This window comes from Delphinus delphis, chromosome 10 (assembly GCF_949987515.2).
Source record: "Delphinus delphis chromosome 10, mDelDel1.2, whole genome shotgun sequence".
Lineage (NCBI taxonomy): Eukaryota > Metazoa > Chordata > Mammalia > Artiodactyla > Delphinidae > Delphinus > Delphinus delphis.
In genome coordinates, this window is record NC_082692.2 from 65,610,283 (window position 1) to 65,634,918 (window position 24,636).

General features: G+C 56.9%; 1 protein-coding gene across 6 annotated transcripts in view; it reads left to right on the top strand.

The window, feature by feature from the left end:
* The window catches only part of RNF123 (ring finger protein 123), a 30,899-nt gene that overhangs the window by 1,746 nt on the left and 4,517 nt on the right, over positions 1-24,636 (top strand). Inside the window, exons 1-36 of one of the 6 annotated variants that reach the window (XM_060022504.1) lie at positions 262-390; positions 659-802; positions 1,868-1,985; positions 2,259-2,343; positions 5,497-5,585; positions 5,710-5,804; positions 6,222-6,276; positions 6,389-6,474; positions 6,779-6,865; positions 7,097-7,164; positions 7,359-7,484; positions 7,874-7,988; positions 8,072-8,176; positions 8,610-8,735; positions 8,877-8,969; positions 9,041-9,114; positions 9,919-10,036; positions 10,225-10,324; positions 10,536-10,597; positions 10,775-10,846; positions 11,048-11,168; positions 11,742-11,843; positions 13,154-13,260; positions 13,670-13,868; positions 14,228-14,373; positions 14,678-14,761; positions 15,555-15,662; positions 20,551-20,728; positions 21,652-21,726; positions 21,882-21,969; positions 22,059-22,146; positions 22,235-22,319; positions 23,698-23,837; positions 23,941-24,129; positions 24,221-24,296; positions 24,538-24,622. In XM_060022504.1, coding sequence (XP_059878487.1) covers positions 1,904-1,985; positions 2,259-2,343; positions 5,497-5,585; positions 5,710-5,804; positions 6,222-6,276; positions 6,389-6,474; positions 6,779-6,865; positions 7,097-7,164; positions 7,359-7,484; positions 7,874-7,988; positions 8,072-8,176; positions 8,610-8,735; positions 8,877-8,969; positions 9,041-9,114; positions 9,919-10,036; positions 10,225-10,324; positions 10,536-10,597; positions 10,775-10,846; positions 11,048-11,168; positions 11,742-11,843; positions 13,154-13,260; positions 13,670-13,868; positions 14,228-14,373; positions 14,678-14,761; positions 15,555-15,662; positions 20,551-20,728; positions 21,652-21,726; positions 21,882-21,969; positions 22,059-22,146; positions 22,235-22,319; positions 23,698-23,837; positions 23,941-24,129; positions 24,221-24,296; positions 24,538-24,622 — 3,509 coding nt within the window. In that variant the 5' untranslated portion in view covers positions 262-390; positions 659-802; positions 1,868-1,903. Of the gene's footprint in view, positions 1-261; positions 391-658; positions 803-1,867; positions 1,986-2,258; positions 2,344-5,496; positions 5,586-5,709; positions 5,805-6,221; positions 6,277-6,388; positions 6,475-6,778; positions 6,866-7,096; positions 7,165-7,358; positions 7,485-7,873; positions 7,989-8,071; positions 8,177-8,609; positions 8,736-8,876; positions 8,970-9,040; positions 9,115-9,918; positions 10,037-10,224; positions 10,325-10,535; positions 10,598-10,774; positions 10,847-11,047; positions 11,169-11,741; positions 11,844-13,153; positions 13,261-13,669; positions 13,869-14,227; positions 14,374-14,677; positions 14,762-15,554; positions 15,663-20,550; positions 20,729-21,651; positions 21,727-21,881; positions 21,970-22,058; positions 22,147-22,234; positions 22,320-23,697; positions 23,838-23,940; positions 24,130-24,220; positions 24,297-24,537; positions 24,623-24,636 lie in introns of those variants that run through there. The other 5 variants (XM_060022507.1, XM_060022505.1, XM_060022503.1 and 2 more) reach the window with 5 other exon arrangements.

A 24,636-nucleotide genomic window follows, 5' to 3' on the forward strand; every position in this document is an offset into this window, starting at 1 on the left:
GGCAGGGACCCTGGGAGGCACGGCCTTTCAGACGTCCTAGGGGACCTGTGGGCCGGACCTCCAAGTACGGGTAGGAGTTGAGATAGGTGGCCAAGGTCTCTCCCAGGACACAGCGTTACGACATGGCTGGGCCAGGAGCTCCTCCTGCGTAGGCGGGGGTCGGAGGCGTCTGGGCAGTGGGGCAGTGGGGCGAGGCGGGGGCCGGGAACGTCCCAGCTGTAGGCCGCGGAGGGAGCCCGCCCGCTGGAGGCTGTGGAGGGGGCCCTCTGGCGGAGGTCGGGCGCGGGTCGGTGCGCGTGCGCGGCGGCCGCGCGGTTTGGCCCTGGACAGGCGCCGTAGCTGAGAGCTGGGCGGATGTTGTGAGCCCGGACGCGGCGGCCGAGGCTGGGGGTGAGTGTGAGGGGCGGCCGGGCTCCGAGGGGGGCGGGTGTCCGCGGCTCCCCTTGCGGCCCCAGCCCGTCTAGTGTGAGGGCGCTCGCCGCGCGAGGGGTCGCAGCCTGTGGTGCCAGACTCCGGGCCGGAGCTGGCCTGGAGGATCCTCCGGAGCTTGGGGCCGGGCAGAGGCGACTGGGGGAAACAAGCGCTGCCCTCGCGTCCTTGGGATCCGAGATGGGGTCGGTTCGGTTACAAGCCTTGAACTCTCGGCGGGGCTGAACAGGATCGACGTGGCAGGGAGCCCCCGAGCAAAGTCAAGCACCGCCTCTCACCTGGGTCCTCAGCACCTGACACCCGGAGTGGATGTCTGGAAGGTTTGCTCATCAGTTGAGTGACAGCGTCTAATCTGTCCTGCACCTGCTCTGGTGTGAGAGGGCTGGTGGTGGGCGGCAGGGCGGGGAGTCACCTTTCTGAGGGGCAGGAGTGGTGCCGCCTGGGAGTGGGCAAGAGTGTGTGGCGGGAGCAGAGGACCTGTTTGGGGTGAGATAAGAGAAGTTCTGTCTAAGGCAGTGCTGGAGGGCCAGCCTCTAGACCAGCACTGACTAATAGAACTCTATGTGAGGATGGGAATGTTCTTTATTTTCGGAGTCTAGTCCAGTAACCATTAACCACATAGGGCCACTGAATCCTTGAAATGTGACTAATATAATTGAGAAATTGACTTTTTAATTTTAATTGAAATTTAAATACCCGTGTGTGGCTAGTAGCTGCTGTGTTGGACAGCACAGCCCTAGATCAGTGAACCAGGCACCAGGGACTTAGTGCAGCTTCTGAAGCAGCTGTAGCAACACCATGGTATGTGAGGGATGGACAGCAGTGGGGACAGTGGCGCCTGTGAGGAGGGCAAGGGTGGTGCTCTGATGGGGTAGGAGGCTGTGTGTTTGATTGGGGGCAAGAAAGCTAGCAGGCCTTTGAAATAGAGAAGGGAGGATTCTGGAACTGAGGAAGGGGATCCTGGCTTTGGATGTAAGCAGGACTTGTAGCTGGAGATGGCACCAAGGCCTTGGATGGTGGACTCTACTTGATGTAGGGTTCTCTCTTCCAGATGTGGACCCACAGTGGCTTACAACCGAGAAGGATACAGGGGCTCTGCTCCTGGGCCACCTCACTTTGGACCCTTGGGTCTGATTTCACACTCGGCAGAAGCATTTGGTTTAGTTTAACAAACATATATCTGGCACCTGCTCTCTGTTGGGCCCTGTGTGAGCACTGGGACATGGTGGGGCCCTGTCACATGGCCCCAGACCCCCTCCCCCTCACCCCCCGTGTAGGAAGCTGGAAGCCCCTGCTTTCCTTTGCCCTGGGTTGATGTGTGTGTGAGTGTGCATGCAGTGGCTTCACCTGCTCCCAAGCCTTCCTGACACCACAGGATTGAGGTCAATATGGGGGCCCTTGGCTGGCTTCGAATAGCCAGGCTCTGCCTCTGCTTCAGCCCCCAGGACCACTGGCTGCCCACGAGAGATGAAAGATGGCGTCCAAGGGGGCCGGCATGGCTTTCTCCCGAAAGAGCCACAGGCTGACCTCAGATGCTGAGAAATCTAGGGTCACAGGTAAGGGTTGGAAGGGCTGGGATGAGGCTCCTAGTGCTGAGGGAAGAAGGAGAGAGGCAGCAAAGTCCCAGGTGCATTGAGCCTCAGGCCTTCCTGCACCCCCTGTACCTGTGAGTCAGCTCTTCTCCACTAGCAGCCATGGAGCAGGGCACCCACCGTGACTGCTCCGCTGACTCCTGTGGCTGGCCTAGGACCAGGAGCCTCTGTGGCCAGTAGGGGCTGGGAGCCACACTGACCATGTGTCCCTTCTCTCCCTTCTGACCTGTGGCGCAGGCATCGTGCACGAGAAGCTACTGGACGACTACCTGCACCGCATCTTTTCCTCTACTGATCGTGCACCCACGGCAGCCACCAGCAGGTATGGCCAGGTGGATCTCCCTTCCTCACTCTGTGGGACCAGACCAGAGGCTGGAGACTGCATTGTAGGGAAGGAGGCCGGGGCTCTGGGTAGGCTGGCTTGGGTTCCGTTCTTGCTCTGCCACTCCTGGCTGTGAGACCTGTGGCCAGAGAGTCCGCCTTCTGGACTCCGCCTCTTCCTTTCCCCTGGCAGTGCTAGTACCTTCCTTCTGAGAGTATAGTGGAGGTCAGGGGCATGATGTGCACTCAGCATGGCACTTCGCACCTATTTTACACTCAGCATCTGGTCCATGTGCACCTGCCCTCACCACTGTCGCACCCTGGCCCTCTGAAGCCTCTGCTTGATCTGTACAGCACAGATGCCACCAGCCCTTTATTCCTTGCAAATTTAATGTACTTAAGTTTAGCTCATATCAAAACTACAAGTGGGGAATTCCCTGGTGGTCCAGTGGTTAGGACTCTGCACTCTCACTGCCGAGGGCTGGGTTCGATCCCTGGTCGGGGAACTAAAATCCCGTAAGCCACTTGACACGGCAAAAAAAAAAAGAAAAAAAAGTTACAAGTGCCCTTTAGCAGAAACTTACATAGAAAAAGAAAAAGCAACTGTCATCTTCTTATTCTAATATAACCATTTGAGTGTGATTCCTTTTTGTTTTCTTTACCTCACGATGTATGTAGTTTGGGTTATGCTGTGTGGAAAATTTTTTTTAGATTTTTGTCACTGTCAGCTTTTTTAAAGTTATTGAGGAATAATTAACATACGGTAAACTACATGTATTTAAAACATACAATCTAGTAAATTTTAACATGGATAACCTGTGAAACCAGCAGTGCCATGAACATATCCCACACCTCCAAAAGTGTATAGTTTAAATCCTATTTTTGTCATCAGATGTTATTCCTGAATGTTTTTCTACACTACAGATTGATCTCGGTGGGCATCTTTTAGGTCCAGGAATCTGCCTGATCACTGCCCTAGTTTAGAGGGGCTTTTGTTTTTGTAAACAGTGCTGCATAGACGCCCAGGGTTGGAATCACAAGGCTAGAGTATTTGAATTGCAATCACTTTTAGGACTGTTGCTGAATTTCTTCTTCAAAGGGTTCTGTACATTCTTTTTTTTAAAAATAAATTTATATTTTTATTTTTATTTGTTTATCTATTCTTGGCTGCATTGGGTCTTTGTTGCTGTGCACGGGCTTTCTCTAGTTGTGGCGAGTGGGGGCTACTCTGTTGTGGTGCATGGGTTTCTCATTGCGGTGGCTTCTCTTGTTGCGGAGCATGGGCTCTAGGCATGCAGGCTTCAGTAGTTGTGGCTCGCGGGCTCAGTAGTTGTGGCTCGATGGTTCTAGAGTGCAGGCTCAGTAGTTGTGGCGCACGGGCTTAGTTGCTCCGCGGCATGTGGGATCTTCCCAGACCAGGGCTCGAACCCATGTCCCCTGCATTGGCAGGTGGATTCTTAACCACTGCGCCACCTGGGAAGTCCCGGCCTGTACATTCTTTCTCCCTGCAGTGAGGCATGGGTGTCCCCATGTCTCAGCCCCCTTGCCAGCCAGGGCTATTCTGTCTTTCACAGTCTCTGCTCGCTGGGCAGACCCAAAGGGCAGCATCGTTGCCTGTTCCATTTAAGCAGCTGTGGTGACCAAAGGGTTTCTACTTGTGGAGGGCTGCTGCCCACCTCCACCCCAACCCCAGCCCTGGCCTGTTCCCAGGGCCATCTGATCCCTACCTCATGTGATACCAGAAATGATCCTGCTGCCACTGGTGCCGTGGCTGCCAGGAGGGAGAGCAGGTGGCAGAGCCGTTAGTCAGTGGTTGTGTGGATGCAGAACTCTGGGCTGGAACCTGGGCAATCCAGAAAGGGTAGGCAAGTGCTGGGGTTGGCCAAATGGGCAATGTTGCAGGCGTTCACTGAGGCTGAGTGTCAGGTTGGCCACCCGAAGCTGCTCTTAAGAGCAGGCACAGGACTAGAGCAGCCCTCCCAGGTGTGGGCCTGTCAGAAATTCTGTTGCAGAAGCCTGCTTGATCTCTGGGCGCATTGGGGTGTTGAGAGACAGGGTTGGCTACAGCCTTCCATGTTACTGGCGAGGCACCCCATTGCACGGCTGCCTGCTCGCCTTGGCCTGGGGCTCAGTAGGAGTAGGGAGGAGGCTTCATGGATCTCCACCTCCTGTAGCTCAAGGTCAGTTGTAGCTCACAGTGTGGGAACATGTGGCCCCTGGGCCTGGGTTGAAGCTACCTTGCCAGAGAGTCAGTGCTTTGGCCCATCTACGTGCCCTTCCAGAGCCTACTCTCTAGGGGAATGAGTGGGGTGGGAACTGGGATTAGAGTTAGAAGAGCAGGTGCCAGCAGTCTGTGGGCTGGATCCAGATGGGCGTCAGGCCTCTGCTCTTTGAGCCCTGCTAGTCAGCACCACCTCATTCCCTGCTATTCTTAGCAACTGAACTCAGGACCTAGCTGGCCAGTGTTAGAGCTCTTTCTCCTCTGGGCATGTGTGCTGGGAGGATGAGGGGGCCACTCAGGCAGATCTTCCTAGGCCCTTTGGCTGGGGCAGCTGACAGATAGGCAGGCTGTGTGCTCTACTCTCCTCTACAGGTGGGTCCAGGACAGAGCCAGCCAGAAGCTAAGAGGGCTGAGCCCTTTATCCTCCCAGGACATGTCTCATTCAACACACAGGCTTCCCTGGCTGGGACCACAGACCTGGGGTCAAGGACTGGACTAGCTGATCTTGGTACTGACCATCTTGGGGATCAGCACTGCTCCCAGCCTTCCTTGCCCAGGCATAATCAACAAGCCACCTCCAAGAGTGGGGAGGTTATGGGCTACGGAGGGCGCATTATTCCTAGGAATCTTCACAGCATCTCTGAGATACAGCTCTTGTTCCATTTATACAGATGAGAGGATTAAGGTTTAGAAAGAGTTCTTCCTTCTTTTTTTTTTTTTTTTTTTAAACAGTCTTGAGGTGCACCAAATTTAGTGGATAATCTAGTCTTCTGACCCCCAGCATGCCAGAATCTGGGACTGGTACAGCCCTTTTTCTGGAGTCTGGGCAGCCACCCTCCTAAGCTCAGGAGAAAGGGACTGGGAGAGGGATTTAGCGTCATCTGGCTGGTTTCAAGGACTTTTGGGACCCTCGCAGCCTCTTGCTCTCCCCAGGAAACTCCTGAACTTCCAGAACCTGCCAGAGCACCTGGACCAGTTGTTACATGTGGACGAGGAGGCGGAGGAGGAGGAGGAGAGCCAGGGTCGGTGACAGCCTCAGGAATGGGACTGGGGAGCCAGGGCTGGGCCTGGGGGGCTCAGTACCCTCTCTGCATCTGTCAGGCCCTGTGCCTGGCCCAACCCCACACCCTCTTCTCTCCTTTCCAGGAAAGGTTGAAGGGCGGCTTGGCCCGTCCACTGTGGTCCTGGACCACACGGGTGGCTTCGAAGGGCTTCTTCTGGTGGATGATGACCTCTTGGGGGTGAGCGAGGGCAAGGCGTGGGGTCCCAGATCCAAGCCCCTCCTGACAGCCCCAAGCTCCTCCTGATGTGGCCCTGGTCTCGACCTTTCTTGATGGGGCTGCAGCCACAGACCCCTCCTGATGTGGACTATTGAGTCCCCAGCTCCCAAACCCTCCTGACATAGCCCTGAAACCCTCTTGGTGTGACCCCAGCCCCAAGGCCTTCCCAGCATAGCCATGAGCCCCTCCTATCATGCTCCCGGCCCCAAATCCCTGCTGACGTGGGTCTAGCCCCTTCCACCCTGTTCAGGCACAGGACAGTGTTGGCCACGACAGGCGTCGCCACCAAGGCGAGCCGAGTTGGAGTGGGGTCGTTCTCCCTTGGGGTGGCACCCCGTATGCCCGGGAGGAGGTTCACCACCCCTGCTCTCCACCCAGGTGATTGGACACAGCAACTTTGGTACTATCCGCTCTACCACATGTGTGTACAAAGGTGAGACCATGCTCTGCTGTGGCCCAGGGAGTTGGGAGGAAGTTTGAGGGCCCGGGCCAGAGGCAGGAGGCAGTCTTTGTTTCCCTGCTGGGTTTGACGTGACTTTTTCCAGGGAAATGGGTCTACGAGGTGCTCATCTCCTCCCAGGGGCTCATGCAGATTGGCTGGTGCACGATCAACTGCCGCTTCAATCAGGAGGTACATGTGGGAGAGGGACCCCTCCCAGGGAGACCTTCTCTTGGCAGCAGGCCTCATCAGGGCTCAGGCAACCCCCCAACCCACATAGGGTCTGCTCAGCACCCTAATCTGGACTTCCCTCTGGAGGAGACATAATGTGTCCCACCCCATCCCAGGGCAATCCAGCCCCGAAACAGCCCTCACTCCTTCCCTCAGAGCATCAGCCCCATTCTGTAGAGCCACGTGGGTCCAAGGCTGGTGGCTGGTGGGCTCTGGCCCTGCCCCTCCCCACCTCCCCCAGACCTCACAGACAGTTCCTCCCTAGGAGGGGGTTGGAGATACACACAACTCCTATGCCTACGATGGCAACCGGGTGCGCAAGTGGAACGTGACCACGACGAACTACGGGAAGGTGAGGCCCGGGCCCCCTGCAGCCCAACTGGCCCATGTCCATCCCCACAGCTTGGTGGGGGCCACTGGGCAGCGCTGAGGGAATGTAGGGCACCAGGGGGAGGGCAGGGACTGAGGTCCTCTGTCCTTGTGGCCAGTCTCCCCTGGGTGGCAGTGGAGACACAGCTGGAGGGGGGCAGAGTGGGCAGGCTGCTGGGCTTCTGCACATCTGTAAGTCTTCCTCCCCTGGCAGGCGTGGGCAGCGGGGGACATTGTGAGCTGCCTGATCGACCTGGATGAAGGCACGCTGTCCTTCTGCCTGTGAGTCTCCTGCCTCTATTCACAGGCCTGGCCTCTGGGGCATCCCCAGTCTGCCCTCGTGTTCCAGGCCCTGTAAGGGGCCAGGCTGGCTTCGGTAGCCTGAGGGTGGGCAGCCCCCACAGAGGCCTGCTCACTGGTCCATTTCAGCCACATCCTTCTTAGCACTGGCTCATGGACCCTCCCTTCTGCTCCAGGAATGGTGTGTCTCTGGGCACTGCCTTTGAGAACTTATCCAGGGGCCTGGGCATGGCCTACTTCCCAGCCATCAGCCTCTCCTTCAAGGAGTCTGTGGCCTTCAACTTCGGCAGCCGTCCCCTGCGATATCCTTTTGTGAAGAAGGCTGTGGGCTGCTTGGATGCTCTTGAGGAAGCCAGGATGGGGGTCTCCCTGCTCCAGGAGCTCTGCGGGCTGGTGGCAGGCCCTGCTGCCGGGAAGAGTGAGTAGGGTACAGCTGAGGTGGGTGCTGAGGACAATGCTTGCAGCAACCTTGTTAGGTGGGTACCATTGCTGTCTCCACTGAACAGGTGAAGAGCATAAAGTGGCAAGAGAAGTTTTGCTTCACAGAGAAACGGGAGGGTTGTGATGCAAACCAGGCAATCTGACCTCTCAGCCCTGCCCTGGAGCCCAGGCCCTTCTGCAGGGGTCTCAGTGGGAGGGGGTAGGTATTCTGAGCCACAGATCAGGTGTTGCTGGCTTAACTCTGTGGCACCTACCCAGTGGTGGGCTACCGGCCCCTGCAGGACCCACCAAGCGCCGACCTGGTTCGGGCACAGGAGTTGCTGGGCTGCTTCCAGGCAGTGCTGAGCGTGGAGCTGGACCCCGTGGTGAGCCAGCGTCTGGGCTGGGTATGCTGGGGGCTTTCTACAGCCCTCTGCCTCTCACAGTCCCTTCCTCCCCGCCCACACAGCAAGGGCGGCTGGTGGAGAAGGAAAGCTCTGAGTGGCAGTTGCAGGGCCAGCCCACCGTCCTCCTCACACTGGCTCACATCTTCCATCGCTTCGCACCGCTCCTGGTGAGGGGACATTAGGGAGGGGAGAGGCGGGCCATGATAGAAACACCCCTGCTGAGGGCTGGGATGCTGAGGTGCATGAGGTCCAGCAGCATCACCTGTCAGGGGCCCCTGTGACCAGAGCCCTTAAACCCCAAGGATGTCACTGGGTGAGGAGGAGACACTTCCAGCTGAGGGTATCAGGGGGCTTCCTAGAAAGAAGATCGAGGGGTGGTGACATCACAGTCCAAGGGAATGGCATGTGCAGAGCCCCAGAGGCGTTGTTGGGTAGCAGCATTTCCTGTGTCTCCATCAGACCCCAGAAGGGCTCATCCATGACTTGGGGTTGCTTGACGGGGACCAAGAGTCCATCTGTGGCCTTGGCCACGTGCCAGGGCAGGGGGGCCCTGAGTGGGGCAGGAGGCTGCCACCTCACTGGCACCCGCCCTTGGTGCAGCGCAAGGTGTACCTGGTGGAGGCCGTGCTCATGAGCTTCCTGCTGGGTGTCGTGGAGGCGGGCACCCCCGCACAGGCGCAGTCTGTGGTGCACCAGGTCCTGGATCTCCTGTGGCTCTTCATGGAGGTGAGGCGCCGGATATCAGCCCTCAGGCCAGGATGTCAGGCTCCACTGAGTACAGGGAGGGTGTTGGAGAAGGCCGCATAGATGGCTGTCCCGGGGCCTGCCCTCAGCGGGTAGCTGTGCAACCTCACCTCCCTCTTCCAGGACTATGAGATGCAAGATTGCCTCAAGCAGTTGATGATGTCCCTGTTGCGGCTGTACCGGTTCTCGCCCATCGTCCCTGACCTGGGCCTGCAGGTACGAGCTCCTGCCCTGGCCCTGAGCCCCCTGGGCCTCACCTGCCCACTCTGAGCACCCTCTCCCCACAGATCCGCTACCTGCGGCTCACCATTGCCATCCTCAGTCATGAGAAGTCCCGCAAGTTTCTGCTTAGCCACGTCCTGTATCCTCTCCTTGCTACTAGGCAGGCCAGACATGCGGTGCCCTCTGGGGTCAGCAGAAACCAGGGAGGGTGGTGTGCCTCTGCCCAGGGTTCCCCACGGAGGCTCAGGAAGACCAGAGCCACCCAGCGTGTGAGTCCTTGTTCCAGGACCCAGCCTTCCCAGCACTTTCTCTACAGAGCAGAGAGGGTAGAGCAAAGGATCCAGGCTGGCTGGCTGGCTGGCCTGAGCAGGGATTTCCAGATGCCTGCAGGCTCTTGGGCTACCCAGAGGTGGAGGGTGGGGGGCAGGGGGGAGCCATCAGCGCCTGCCCTCTTCAGCCAAAGCACTGCACTTCTATCTGTGCTCCATGGCGGGGGTTCCTATGAAATCTTCTCGAAGGAGTCAGCTCCTCCTGTTTCCCTATAACGTTGAGAACTGCAGGTGCAGGAGAGAGAGCATAGCTTCGGGCCCCTGGCTGGGAAACCTGTGCTAGTAGCTGTCTTCTCTCTGTGGGGTCCTCAGCCTCTAGGAGGCAGAAACAAATAGAGAGGCTGCCAGGCCCTCTCTCCAGCTGTCCCACTGTCATCTGTTCCTGTGACAAGTCTTCATCGTGCCCTTGCTTGGAATTGGGCTTGGTGGGTTTGACAGCCACAGCTGTTTCTCTGGGCTCACAGTCAGTGGTGACAGGCACACAGCAGCGATGGCACCCTGAGGACTGGGAGAGCTGTGGTGGGCATATCCGGAGGTGGGTAAGTTTCGGGAGGGCTCATGAGGGTGTACGGGGCACCTTGTGGTGAGCGGAGCTCTGCCTTAACGACCACCAGCTTCGACGTGCTCCGGTCCGTTGTCTTCTTTTACATCAAGAGCCCCCTGCGTGTGGAGGAGGCTGGCCTACAGGAGCTCATCCCCACCACCTGGTGGCCCCACCGCTCCAGCAGGGAGGTGGGCAGCCCTGACTTGGGTGGGCGGTGGTCACAGTGAGGGCTGACCCGGGGTGTCTGAGCCACCTGTACATGGCACGCGAGGCCCCTTCCTGGGCTGGGGGTGGGAGTAGGGGGTCTTTTGTCTGAAGTAGACCAGGGTGAGCCTTGCCATCTTTCACCCCCCTCCCCTGCCCTGCCCCTGCCCAGGGCAAAGACAGTAAGGAGGTGAAGGACGAAACCTCCGAGGAGCGGCTCCGGCGGCGTGCCTATGAACGGGGCTGCCAAAGGCTCAAGAAGCGCATCGAAGGTCAGCCCCGTTCCTCAGGCACTGGGTAGGGGGTGGAGGATTTCTGTGCCTGTGTACTTGGGGGCACTTGGTAGTGACCATGCTTAGGTTGGACTTGGGGATCCCTGGTGGTGGAGCCTCAGTCCAAACCTGCTCCCCCTGCCGGTCCCCGGGAGCCTGAGGGCAAGGCCCTGCCTGAGGAAGGCTGTCCTGTTCCCCACCCCACCCCCAGTGGTGGAAGAACTACAGGTCCAGATCCTGAAGCTGCTGTTGAACAATCAAGATGACAACGGGGTAAGTGATTCCCAGACCCCTGTGTGGGTCCCTGGCCAGGAGGGGTATCAGACCGGGCCTGGAGACCCAGAGGGCAGGGCTGGGTCAGGCTCTTGTGGCAGGGTGCAGGCTAAGTTGAGTCCGGTTCGGGGCCAGGATCCTCAGCTCATCACAGCCTTGGCTTTCCTTCCCCCGAAGGGCGAAGCTTCTAGGTACATCTTCCTGACCAAGTTCCGAAAGTTTCTGCAGGAGAATGCCAGCAGCCGGGGGGTAGGTATCCCCAGGCCAGCCCACCATGGCCCCCTGGCTTTGTCGCAGCATTTGCACCTGTAATTCTGGCACTTCTGCATTTCCTCCCCGCCTGCCGCCCTACCCTCTCTGCTCAGCCCAGGGTCCTGGGGCAGGGCCTTGGATGAGGAGTGGGCTGGCCTCCGGGCTGCACAAATGCATGTCTTACACCTGTGCCTGCAGAACATGCCCATGCTCTGCCCCCCCGAGTACATGGTCTGCTTCTTACACCGCTTGATCTCGGCCCTGCGTTACTACTGGGACGAATACAAGGCTTCGAATCCATGCGCTACCTTCAGTGACGGTGAGTGTGGCCAGGGCCTCGAGTTGTAGACGCTGGGCAGAGCCAGCCCCAGGGCAGCCCCTAATGTTGGTGTGGAGTGATAGCTGAGGGCAGGGCTGGGGGGAGCTGTCCCAGGCCTCCTGCCTAATTGAGTCCTACCCACTGGGCGCGGAGGCCTTGCACTTGGACGGTGAGCCCGTGTTTGCTCTGATGGTCCCCTGGGTTCCTGTCCTCTATGGGCCCTGTTCCTCAGTCCTTGCCCACTAGCCCTCTGTGCAGTCCTTTGTCGGGGACGCCTTGGGTGGGCTCTGAGGTGCTGGGGGCCCTGTGTTTGTGTGGGACGGAGTCCCCAGGGGTCAGTGGAAGCAGCCTGCATTGGGCAATCTCCCATAGGGCTGGGTCAGGGCCCTCTCTGATTCTCACCTGGGTGACCAGCAGCCAAGAATGCCCCCTTCATCCCAAGTTGTGCCGTTGCTGGAACTGACCTGAAATGGTAGAGGGCGGGGTGGTAGGGGAAGCCTGGTCAGGTAGGTGGCCTAGGCCAGGGGTCCTGCTGGGCTCTGACTGCTGGCCCGGCCTCCCAACTCCTCGCAGAGGCCTACATCCCGCCCCAGGTCTTCTATAATGGCAAGGTGGACTACTTCGACCTGCAGCGCCTTGGAGGCCTCCTCTCGCACCTTCGGAAGACCCTCAAAGGTGCGCGCAGGCTTGGGCAGTTAGCAGGGCAGGATGGGGGGTGGTTCCTGAGCCAGCTCGGCCTTGAGTGCTGAGCTGCGCTGTGCCCACCAGAGGGCGCCCAAGTCACTCCACCTGCTCTGCAGGGAGATGCTGATGGGCCTCCTCTGCCCCGATCTTGTGTCCAACTATTCCTTCCTTCCCTTGCACATCCACCCCAGAGGAGGTCTGGGAGCCCTGTGATGGAATAGGGGGCAGTGTGCTGATGGAGGAGGGAACCATGGGATCTTGGTGAGGGAGTTGTTGGGGGGGCGGGGGCCGGAGGGGGGGGCTCGCATTTGCTGCCTGAACTACTTTCAAGGATGAGCACAAATGTCTCCAGTGCAAAGGGCTGAGAGCACAGTGTGAGCGGTGGCAGGGATGCCAGCAACGGCCCAGCATGGCCTGGAGAGAGAAAGCAGCTGGCGTGCTAGAGAGGAAAATGAGAGGCAGGGAGTGATGGGAAATGAGGCCAGGGAGTCTGAAGGGCAGAGTCTGAGGGCCTTGTGGGCCACAAAGCGGCTGTAGGCTCCTTCCAGGGACAGTGGTAGCTTTGGAAGGTCCTGAAGCAAGGGTGCGAGGTTGGGGGGTCTGTGTTGTAAGAAGCTCCCTCTGGCTGTTACAGTGTGGAGGGTAGAGTGCAAGGGCCAAGAAAGGAGACAAGGAAGCCAGTTGTCCAGGCAACAGAGGAGGCGGGGAGGGTAAAGGGGAGGGGACAAGGATGACCCCAGGCTTCTTGCCAGAGGCTGTGGGGAGGAGGCACCATCAGGAAGAGGAGCTGCAGGAGAGGACAGTTTAGTATGTTTGAGGTGCCCAATGATGCAGCCAGGATGAAGGCCTGGGCTGGAGGAAGCGGTGGTGTGTCCAGCTGTCAGCGTAGAGGTGGGGACAAGCCTGCGGTGAGGACCGGACCCCCTGGGGAGTGTGCAGAGTGAGGCAAGGAGAGCCCTGGGCAGCTCTGGATTTCCCTTTGTGGGGCAGGACAAGGAAGAAAGCAACGGAGCAGTCAGAGAAGTAGGGCCCTGGAGAGAGTGAGGTCATGCAGATAAAGACAGGGAGTGATGGGGTCGTGGTGGGGAGAGCCTTCTGCCTCTCAGCATGACTCGCCCTACAAGACACAGGGCCTTGGGATGCAGAGTGAAGGCTGGGTTGGAGCAGGTGGAGGGTGAAGCACAGGCGCAGTGGTGAATGGGGCCCTGCGGGGCCTCCTGCCCTCTCACTGTCCTCAGTGGTGCCACCTATGACCCCTCTGCCCTCCACTGGTCTGAGAGCCCTCTTGTCATTCCTCCTAGATGACCTTGCCTCTAAGGCCAATATCCTGATCGACCCACTGGAGCTCCAGGCGGCCACCATGGATGACCTGGATGAGGATGAGGAGCCAGCCCCGGCTGCGGCCCAGGTGCCGCGGTAGGGGCAGGCAGGGGGCTTTGTGTTGGGCTGTCCCTCTATCATAAGGGCAGGGGTGTCACACGGGGCCATCTCCCCCTCCATGCAGGCAAGGAGCTTGTCCCCAGGCAGGTTCCCTTGCTGTAGGTGGAGGCATGAACTGACGGGTGTGGTGGGGCATGCCTCCTGCTGCTGAGCCCCTACGAGACACAGGGCCTTGGGATGCAGAGTGAAGGCTGGGTTGGAGCAGGTGGAGGGTGAGGCGCAGGCGCAGTGGTGAATGGGGCCCTGCGGGGCCTCCTGCCCAGCCAGCCGGTGCCCTCTCGCTGTCCCGTTCCCCAGCCTCACATATCAAGGGAGCCATAAGTGGGCCCGGGTCCTGGGATTGCTGAGTGGCGTCTGGCCTCCTCTCTCCACCACAGCGCCCCATGCAGGCCCTGGCCATGGGGGGTGCGCTGCCCCTGCCTCGGCCCAGCTGGCTCAGTTCTCCAACCCTGGGCCGAGCCAACCGCTTCCTCAGCACAGCAGCTGTGAGCCTGATGACCCCACGGCGGCCTCTGAGCACCTCAGAGAAAGTGAAGGTCCGCACACTGAGCGCGGAGCAGAGGACCCGTGAGGACAGTAGGTGCCAGACAGGGCCAGGCGTGGCGCGCTGAAGGATCCTTCTCTCCTGTACAACACTCCCCCGGGGCAAAGCCAAATACACCCCATTCCCTCCTGGTCCTGTGGCCTGGCAGTATGTCAGGGGTGTGGGAAGTGCACTCTGAGGGCAGGAAATTGATGCTACAGAAATAGGTCCTGGAATGCAGCACCTTCCCTGCCCCGGCCCACATGTTCTCCCTGCAGGTCCCTCCTTGGGCCCAGGCAGGGGGAGAGGGCCTCCTTCTCCTCCTATAAGGCCCATCCTGGCTCCATAGGCTTAAAAGAGAACTGGAATGGCTCCGACCCTGACCCTGACCCTGTCCTTCCCTACTCCCTAGTCGAGGGTAGCCAGTGGAATGAGGGCCTGCTGGTGGGGCGGCCCCCCGAGGAGCCTGAGCAGCCCCTCACCGAGAACTCCCTGCTGGAAGTCCTGGACGGTGCCATCATGATGTATAATCTCAGCGTTCACCAGCAGCTGGGCAAGGTCTCACACCACTGGTCCATGCGCATGTTATGTGGTTCTGGGTGTTTGGATGCATGTGTGTGTGCACCCACACGTGCCCACGTGTCTCCAGGGGTGCCTGGGCGTGACTGTGCACGTTAGCATATGCCACAGCAAGACTAGTTTCTGCCAGTGCCGTTTGGGCCTGACCTCGTTGACTTCTGTGGGAGGGGGCTGTCCTGGGCCTAAGGTTAAGGGTTTGGCAGGGCTGGGGTCCAGACTGGGTGTGGAGAAACCTGTGCGAAGTGCCCAAGGGTCACCCTGGATGTGGTGTCTGGTGCTCTAGATGGTGGGAGTGTCCGATGATGTCAATGAGTATGCGATGGCTCTGAGGGACACAGAGGACAAGCTCCGCCGGTGCCCCAAGCGGGTAAGGTGGATGGGCAGGTGGGTCTTTGGGAGGGCAGGGCATTAAAGAGGGCAGCTTGCTCGCTGGGGTTCCCCAGGGAAGCCCATGAGGGAAAGCTGCTATCCTGCCCCTGCCTCTGGGGTTGCCCAGCAGTTCTCCTCTTCCCCACCCCCGCCCCGGGCAGACCACATCAGTGAGAGTGGGGCTGGCACCAGGGCTAGGCACGGCCTGAGCCCCGTCAGCCAGCCATGGCCTGTGCCAGGGTGCCCCCACCCTGGCCACTAAGTGCTGACGCACACCCACTCTCCTCATCAATTATGGATTCGACCCTGAGTACTTCCTCGGCCACTTGCAGAGTCAGCAGGAAGCAGGGCCTCCCTCCCTTCCTCCTTCCCTCCCCTGGAGCCCCTCTGCCGTAGCTCTCTGGCCTGGGGAACAGAGCCAAGAATGCCCAGTCTGGGCTTTCCTGGCAGCCCCTGGCTCCCACCTGTCTACAGAACCCTGCGCTTGTCCAGGGCAAAAGCAGCTGCCGGAGCTGCAGTTCTAGCGTGGAGTCCCTGGGATATCCCAGCCAGGGGCTCATCTCACATGCCCTCAGCTGCGTCTCACTTCCACATTCTGAGGGGCACCTGTGGCCCTGTCTTGCTCAGGCTCACCAGCAGGTCAGAGGCTGAGGAGGGTTTTGAAGAGTGGAGCTGGGTCCGCCCAACCCTTTGCCTGCCCCGGGCACCAGTGGGGCCCTTGCTAGGCTGCGTGGGTCTGGGCACGGGGCCATGTCCTGATTGTCCTCTCCTCCCTTCTCCTTGGGTGGCAGAGGAAGGACATCCTTGCAGAGTTGATGAAGAGCCAGAAGGTTTTCTCAGAAAAGCTGGATCACCTAAGTCGCCGTCTTGCCTGGGTCCATGCCACCGTTTACTCCCAGGTGAGCGGTGTGGCCTAGGCCAGCAGCTGCTGCCCTCCCCAAGCCCCCGGACTAGTCACTGATTGGGCAGGGTTGTGCCAGCCCCTCAGTGCTCCCTGCCTTCCTGGGCCTCTGGCACACACGTGCCCCCTCCCCGCTTCTCATCCTCCCTCCCCACCTAGTGCCACATCCCCTGAACTTTTCATGCCCCATGAACTTAAGCAGATGCCATTTGTAGACCCCACTTCCCCATGCAGCTCATAACCCTCCATTCAAGGAACAGCCTGTCTCTACCTGCCTCCCACTGTCCGCTGCCCCTGCTCCTCTCCCAGCGCATCAGGGGCTCTGTGACCTCTCCCAAGCCTCACCCTGCATCTGCATCTGCTTCTCTCTGACTCCCCTCCCACTCGAGGCCACTGGCTTGTTCTCTTCTCACTCATTCACTCACTCGTTCATTTATTAACATGCCCAGAGCCTGGAGGATGCCAGGTGCCATCCTGACACTGGGGACACTCAGTAGTGAACCAGAAAGCTGAGTCCCTGTCCTCCCGGGGTAGACGGACAGACGGTGCACTCCCGCAGCGACCATGTTTTGACTCCCGCCACCCCAGGCCCCGGACCCGCCGCACTTGTTTTACCTCCCCACCTTCCCTGACGTCTCCCCCTCCACAAGTGAGTGCCTTGGGATGCTCCCCAGGTGCCCATGTAGGGCATCTGTTCACCTTCTTGGGCGTGCCCCTCCCCCATAACTGGGTGATCAAGGCGCTTGGTATCCCTGTCTATACTGCTCTTTCTTCTGGTGACTCCTCCCCAACCCAAACCACCTCTGCCTTTTACCCCTCTGTTCTCTCTTGCCACAGACCACCTTGCTCCAGCCCCACAAAGATGGTCACTGTCATCCCACCACCAGGATTTCATGCCTGTCCACCTCCCTAGGCGATCTTGCCATCCCCTCCCACACTGTCTTCTTAGGAACCTCACCCTCCCATCTTTGTACCTTCTTTTTAAATTGTGATAAAATACACACAACATAAAGTTTACCATCTTAACCATTTTAAAAAGTTGCGGTAAAATACAATATGTAACTTATCATCTTAATCATTTTAAATGTACAGTTCAGCAGTGTTAAGTATATTTATTGCTGTGCAACCAGTCTCCAGAACTCTTTTCATCTCCCCAAACTGAAACTTATATCCACTAATTCCCATTCCCCCCTTCACTTCAGTCCCCGACAACCACTGTTCTACTTTCTGTCTCTGTGAATTTGACTGCTCTAGTACCTCATATAAGTGGAATTTTTGTCACTGGCTTATTTCACCTAGCATAATGGTCTCATGGTTCATCTATGTTGTAGCATGTGTTAGGATTTCTTTCCTTTTTAAGGCTGAATAATATTCCATTGTGTGTATATACCACATTTTATTTATCTGTTAATCCATCTATGGACATTTGAGTTGCTTCCACCTTTTGGCTATTGTGAATAATGCAGCTACGAACATGGGTGTGCAAATACTTTTTCAAGATCCTGTTTTTTAATTATTTTGGGTATATACCCAGAAGCAAAATTGCTGGATCATATAGTAATTCTATTTTTAATTTTTTTGAGAAACTGCCATATTGTTTTTCATAGTGGTTGCACCATTCCCACTAGCAGGGCACAGGGTTCTGATTTCTGCCTATCCTTGCCAACACTTGTTTCTCAGAAATTTTTTTTTATTAATAGTAATCCTAATCTGTGTAAAGTGGTATTTCATTGTGGTTTTGATTTGCATTTCCCTAGTGATTAGTGATGTTGAGCATCTTTTCATGTAATTATTGTCCATTTGTATATCCTTCTTTGGAGAAATGTCTATTCAATCCTTTTGCCCATTTTTAAATCAGATTGTTTTTCTGTTTTTGATTTGTAGGAGTTCTTTATATATCCTGGGTACCAACCCTTTAGCAGATTATGATTTATAAATATTTTCTCCCATTTTCTCTTTTGATTGTGTCCTTTGATGCACATTTTTTAATTTTGATGAAGTCTAATTTATCTATTTTTTTCTTTTCTTGCCTATGCTTTTGTTGTGATATCCAAGAAATCATTATCAAATCCAAGGTCGTGAAGGTTTTCCACTATGTTTTCTTCTAAGAGTTTTTAGCTCTTAAGTTTAGGTCTGTGACCCATTTTAAGGTAATTTTTGTATATGATGTGAGATAATGGTCCAACTTCATTCTTTTGTATGTGGATATCCAGTGTTCCCAGCACTGTTTATTGAAAAGACTGTCCTTTCCCCATTGAATGGTCTTGGCACCCTTGTCAAAAATCATTTGACCATATATGTGAGGGTTTGGGGGTGGGGGGCTCTCTATTCCATTGGTCTGTATGTCTATGTTTATGCCAGTACCACACTGTTTTTTTTTTTTTTTAATTTATTTTATTATTTTTGGTTGTGTTGGGTCTTGGTTGCTGCATGCGGGCAGCATGTGGGATCTTCCCGGACCAGGACCCGAACCCATGTCCCCTGCATTGGCAGGCGGACTCTCAACCACTGCACCACCAGGGAAGCCCTACCATAGTGTTTTGATTATTGTAGCTTCGCAATAAGTTTTGCAATCAGGAAGTGTGAGATCTGCAGCTTTGTTCTATTTCAAGATTGTTTTGGCTATTTGGGGTCCCTTGAGATTCGAAAGGAATTTTAGAATAGTTTTTTCTATGTCTGCAAAAAAAAAATCCATTGGGACTTTTATAGGAATTGCATTAAAACTGTAGATTGCTTTGGGTAGTATTGACATCTGACGATATTAAGTCTTCCAGTCCATGAACGTGGGATGTCTTTCCATTTGTTTGTACCTTTTAAAATTTCTTTGAGTGACATTTCATAGTTTTCAGTGTTTCAAGTGTTTCACTTCCTTGGTTAAATTTACACCTGTTTAATTAATTTTGATTCTAATGTAAATAGAATTATTTTCTCAATTTCCTTTTTGGATTGTTCCTTGCTTGTGTATAGAAACACAATTGATTTTTGTGTGTCGATTTTGTATCCTGCAAATTTCCTGAACTTGTTTATTAATTCTAATAGTTTTTTGGTGGAATCTTTAGGGTTTTCTACATATAAGATCATGTCATCTGCAAACAGAGATAATTTTACTCTCTCCTTTAAAAAAAAAATATATATATATGTGTGTATATATATATTTATTTATTTATTTATTTGACTGTGCCGGGTCTTAGTTGCAGCATGCAAGATCTTCATTGCGGCATGCAGGCTCTTTAGTTGCAGCATGCAGACTCTTAGTTGTGGCATGCATGTGGGATCTAGTTCCTTGACCAGGGATCGAACCCAGGCCCCCTGCATTGGGAGCGTGGAGTCTTAACCACTGGACCACCAGGGAAGTCCCATACTCCCTCCTTTCTAACGTAGATGGCTTTTACTTCTTTTTCTGGCCTAATTCTGGCTAGAACTCCCAATACTATGTTGAATAGAAGTGGCAAAAGCAGACACCTTGTCTTGTTCTTGATCTTAGGGGAAAGCCTGTCATTCTTTCACCATTGAGTATGATGTGAGCTATGGACTTTTCATAATACAGCCTTTATTATGTTGAACTGCCTTTTTTTTTCTTCTACATTTGCAATGCTTACCCTCTTGCCTCCTGCTCCTTCAGCTTCTCCCATTACTAAAGGAAAAGGCCCGTGATGCCTTTCTCTCACTGTACATCTGCTTACACTACCGCTCTCTCCTTCCTTCTCTGTGTCTTGGCTTCCTCATCTTCTCTTCACTCTTTGCCCAGATCAGGCTCCTCCACTTTTCTGAAATAGCCTTGCAAGGTGTCTGTCAAGCTCCCCCCCTCCCTTTGTGGACACATCTCCTCTCCCATTACAGTGGCCCCCTTGGCCGCGTCGGTGCCATTGCCATCCTTTCCTCAGACTCGGTCTTCTCTGGCCTTCGGTGACGCCAGCTCCTGTAGGCCTCCCTGTCCGTGTGTACTTCCAGGCCTAGGGCCACCCTCTGACTTCTTGCTTACATCTTCTCGGGCTCTCAGGTTTGAGAGCACATCAGAGAGCTGGTGGAAAGTGCAGCTGCTCTGGCTCCACTCCAGGAGATGTGGTGCTATGGGTCTGGACTGGGGCCTAGGGCCTCACTCTGGTTGGTGACCCCTCCTGGCCCCTTTTGTGGGATAGACTATCTGGAAACCATACTGTGGGGAACTGGGCCCTTGGCAGGTTTTGTCTGCTTTCCGTGGCCTCTGTTCCACCAGCAGTCATGCTGCCTTTGACCTTCACACCACCTTCTCCTCTGAGCTCCAGACTCATTTTCTGCCTGCCTCCTTAACACCAACTCTTTGGGGGCATCGCTGGGCACCTCATGCTCCACATGTCCTAAGCCACATCCCCTCTGCCCTTCACCAGGCCTGCTTCTCCCCCAGGACTTCCAGCCTCCATGGAGGCTCCATTACGCACAGAAATGTGGGCCCTGTTCTTGTTGCGACCATTCCCTTGCCCTCACAGCCAATCGGTGCATCTGCATGCCTGGCCATCCAGTCCCTTTGCTGTCTTGGGCCTAGCCAAGGCTGTAGCTTCCTCACTGCCTTGTCCCCACTTGTCCCTGCAGCCCCTTCTGCTCTGGGCAGTGTTCCAACACAGGCTTCTGGTCACATGGCACCCTCTCGCTTAACACCTTCTGTACCTTAAAAAATTGCAACCCAGGATTCTGGTTGGGGTTGTAGTGCTGCCCTATCCAGGCTGGTGGCCTGTCTTGCCTGCCCAGTACAGTGCTTGATTGCTCCTACCTGAGCCACTGCTCCCACTTCCTGGAATCCAGTTCTCATGTCATGTTCCTGGGAGGCCTTTCCTAATCTCCAGACCGGGCCACACCCCCTGTGACCCCTCCCATGAACAGCCCAGCAACACCCTGTGTGCCTCCCACAGGAGAAGATGCAGGACATCTACTGGCTGCTGCGTGTCTGCCTGCGGACCATCGAGCATGGAGACCGCACAGGTCCTCTCTTTGCCTTCATGCCCGAATTCTACCTGAGTGTGGCCATCAACAGCTACAGTGCTCTCAAGAATTACTTTGGCCCTGTGCACAGCATGGAGGAGCTCCCAGGTGATGGGGCCATTCAGCCTGGGAGGGGACAGAAAAGGGGGCCTCTGGAGTGAGCCCTAGAAGCCCTGTTCTGAGCCCTCGTGGCCCAGCCTCACACATCCCACGTGGGGAGGAGGTGAGGCTCTGCCCAGCATCACACAAGCATTTGCAAAAGTCCCACATGGTGGAGAGCCCTGTCCTAGTACCAGCAGCCATAGAACCAACAGCTCCTCCCTGGTGTTAGGAGGGAAACAGACGAAATGGAGTACAGGGTGTGGGGATCACCCCTACCCCACCCACCCTGCCCCGCCCCACCCCACCCCGGCTTTCACTTCCTTCTTGGTGCTTCTGTGGCCCAGGAGCCAGCTGGCCTCTTACCCTGCTGCCCTGGCGCTGGCCATGGGGTGTGGCATCCCATGCAGGGGCAGAGTGGCTTGTCTTTGCAGATCACAGCAAGGAGTAGGGGGGCCCTGCTGGTGGCCACATAGGAGTCTGGGCTTCTTGCAGACCACTGATTCCAGGCTGGGCTTGGCAGTTTATATCTGGACTAGGCTGTGGGCTTTTACGCTCCTGGCCTGTCCCCTTGCCCTGCCCTAGGCCTCAGTGCAGGCTTTGTCCTCAGAGGTGGGGCTGTGGGTGCCCAGGGGACTTTGCTGAGCCCTCCAGTGTGTGTGCTGAGATGGGTTTGAGCCCAGGCAGGAGGACTCTTTGTCAGGACCTATCCTCCTGCTGGGACCCGCCCAACGCCCACAATGAGTCTGTGCCTTCAACTCTTACCAACTGTTAGTGAATGCCCTGCCTAAAGTCCCCAGATGTCAGCTTGGGCCCAGACTAGCCCTTGGAGCTAGCTCTGGAGCCCACTACCCAAGCCCACCCACCAAGGGGTGTGCCTGCCTCTGGAGTTCGCACTCCCGATCAGCTCATCCTACTACCCAACCCTGCAGGCTATGAAGAGACCCTGACCCGTCTGGCTGCCATCCTTGCCAAACACTTTGCCGACACACGCATCGTGGGCACTGGTGAGGTGCCCGACAGAGGGCTGGGGGAGACGGGGACGGACGGGATGGTACCTCTGGCTGGCTATTCTCTGCGCACAATGCCAGCCAGGTGGGTATGAGGCATGGGCACCAGGGCTCATGCCAGGCACCTGCTGAGGCATGACCTGTCCCAGCAGATATCCGTGACTCGCTGATGCAGGCCCTGGCCAGCTACGTGTGCTACCCAAACTCTCTGCGGGCCGTGGAGCGGATCCCTGAGGAGCAGTGAGTGGGGGCCCAGGGGCAGGGGGGCACGCACTCTGCCCTGCACAGCACTAGCGTCACCCCGTGCCTACCACCCATTGCTCTCACAGGCGTATCGCCATGGTGAGGAGTCTCCTGGCTCCCTATGAGCAGCGGCCCTGGGCCCAGACCAACTGGATCCTGGTGCGGCTCTGGAGGGTAAGCCTGGCTGGAGAGGAGGTGGCTATGGCTGGCTGGAGGGAGGGGTTGCCCTGCCCCACTGACCTCCCGCCAACTCCACCCCCAGGGCTGTGGGTTCGGGTACCGCTATACACGGCTGCCACACCTGCTGAAAACCAAACCTGAGGATGCCAATTTGCCCAGCCTCCAGAGTGAGTATCCAGGTTTGGCAGGCGGGGGCCCTCACCCGCTGCTCTTGCGTTCTCGCAGACTTTCCCACTTCTTCCAGCCTCAGTCCTGGACTCGTGTTGGGCCCCAAACCCCCTGTGTATCCCCTGGGGTCTCCATTTCCCTGCTTCCTCCCAGTCTAAGGACCCTCTGGTGCTCTTGAGTCTTGCTCTCCAGTCCCATGTGTGCCCTTTGGTCCTGAACGGTCTGCATGTGTCACAGTGAAAAGGGGCAGCATCTTCCCAGGCTGCTGGCAGCTTATGCAAAGTGATGACCCTATCCCTTGCCCTCTGAACCAGCTCCCTGACCTCCAGCCTTGTCCCAACACCATGTCCTTCTGCCCCTTTACTTTCACTAGCTGGTGCCAGACCCTGGATACCTGAGTCAAGGCAGGGGCACAGACTAAGGGTTGGCCAGGGCCCCAAAGGGTGTCCATGGGGCTTCCTGGAGGAAGTGGCCTTTGGTTGGGAGCAAAGTCTGCATTTTCTGTCCTGGGCCTATGGTCCAGCAAAGCCCTGTGAGCCTGAGGACCTTCACTGGGCCCAGCCCAGGGTCTTGGGCTGTCTTGCTTGCAGAATCTGCCTGCCACATGCTGTACTCACCCCACACAGTGGCTCTCTTTAGCCCATGTGGTATGTTTCTGCCCTTGTGGGAGTGTTTGGGCCTAAAGGGGTCCCCAGAGGCCAAGTTCCTTGTGCAGAGTCACACAGCAAGTCCTTGCCAGTTGCCTTGGTCCTGCCTCCAGGGTGGACCTGAGCTGCAAGTGGAGAACAGCAGTGGGGCCAGATATGCATCCTGCTGCTGTAGGAACTATTGATTTTCAGGGGGGGGAGGTATGCCTAGCCCGGTGTGGCTGAGGGCTCTGGTTACTGCTGCCTGTCAGCCCAGACTTGGCGCCCACCACCTCAGCCGTATGCTAAGGCCAGGCCAAGGGCAGCAGAGGACAGTGGAGGATGGCAGGGCTCAGAGGAGGCTCTTGGGAGAAATGGCCTTGATACGAGTGAAGAGGGGTCTAGGTTGCCCCGTCTAGGTCTAGCCCTTCCTGAAGGGCATGTGACTGAGAACTTTCTGGGGATCAGGCTGGGGCTTGGGGGCGGTTCTAGAACTGGGGGTGGGGGAGGCATTGGGAACAACTGCAGCCTGTGGTTGGCCCAGCAGAGGGAGGGGACAGATTTAGCCCTGACCCCCAGGCAGCACTGCACCCTGTCCCCCTGCCTTCAAGACCTGCCTTCAAGCTCCCTTCAAGTTCCCAGGGAGCTGTCTTTCTGCCCTTACACCAACGGCCTGTGAGTGAGGACAGAGGCAGACGGGCAGGGGCCGCTGACTGGAGTCCCGATGATGCCCCTCCCGATGTCCCCACAGAGCCCTGCCCCTCCACCCTGCTGCAGCAGCACATGGCAGACCTGTTGCGGGAGGGTCCTGACGTGGCACCCAGCTTCCTCAACAGCGTCCTCAACCAGCTCAACTGGGCCTTCTCTGAGTTTATCGGCATGATCCAGGAGGTGGGTCACGGAGGGACCTTGTGGGCCAGGGGGTTGCAGAGGATGAGGCACAATCTGCAGTGTGGCCAGACCACTGACTGCTGCCCCCACGTTGGTGGCTCAGATCCAGCAGGCTGCTGAACGCCTGGAACGGAACTTTGTGGACAGCCGGCAGCTCAAGGTATGTGCCACCTGCTTTGACCTCTCGGTCAGCCTGCTGCGTGTCTTGGAGATGACCATCACGCTGGTGCCTGAGATATTCCTCGACTGGGCCCAGCCTACCTCTGAGATGCTGCTGCGGCGTCTCGCACAGGTATGTCCATCTGGGCAAGGGTGGTTGGGACCCTGGGGACACCCCAGTGGTGTGAGCCCACCCATGCACCAATGTGCTCCTGCCCTCACAGCTGCTGAACCAGGTGCTGAACCGGGTGACAGCTGAGAGGAACCTGTTTGACCGCGTGGTCACCCTGCGGCTGCCTGGTGAGGACCTAGAAGCCCTGTACCCAACACACCACAGGCCTTGGTTCCTCTGCCAGGAGCAGTGCTGCCTGATTCTACATTCTGCACTGGGACAGCCTGGCTTGGCACCCCCAGCCTAGCTCAGCCTTCTGTGGGGAGGAGGGTGGGAAGTGTGAATGACGATGATGTCAGCTGGGCAGGGATGGAGCCCCTGCAGCGGGACCACTTGGGTAGCTCATCCCCTTCCTTCCCTTTCCCTTAGGCCTGGAGAGTGTGGACCACTACCCTATTCTGGTGGCAGTGACAGGCATCCTGGTACGACTCCTGGTGCACGGCCCAGCCTCAGGGTGAGTGTTAGGGG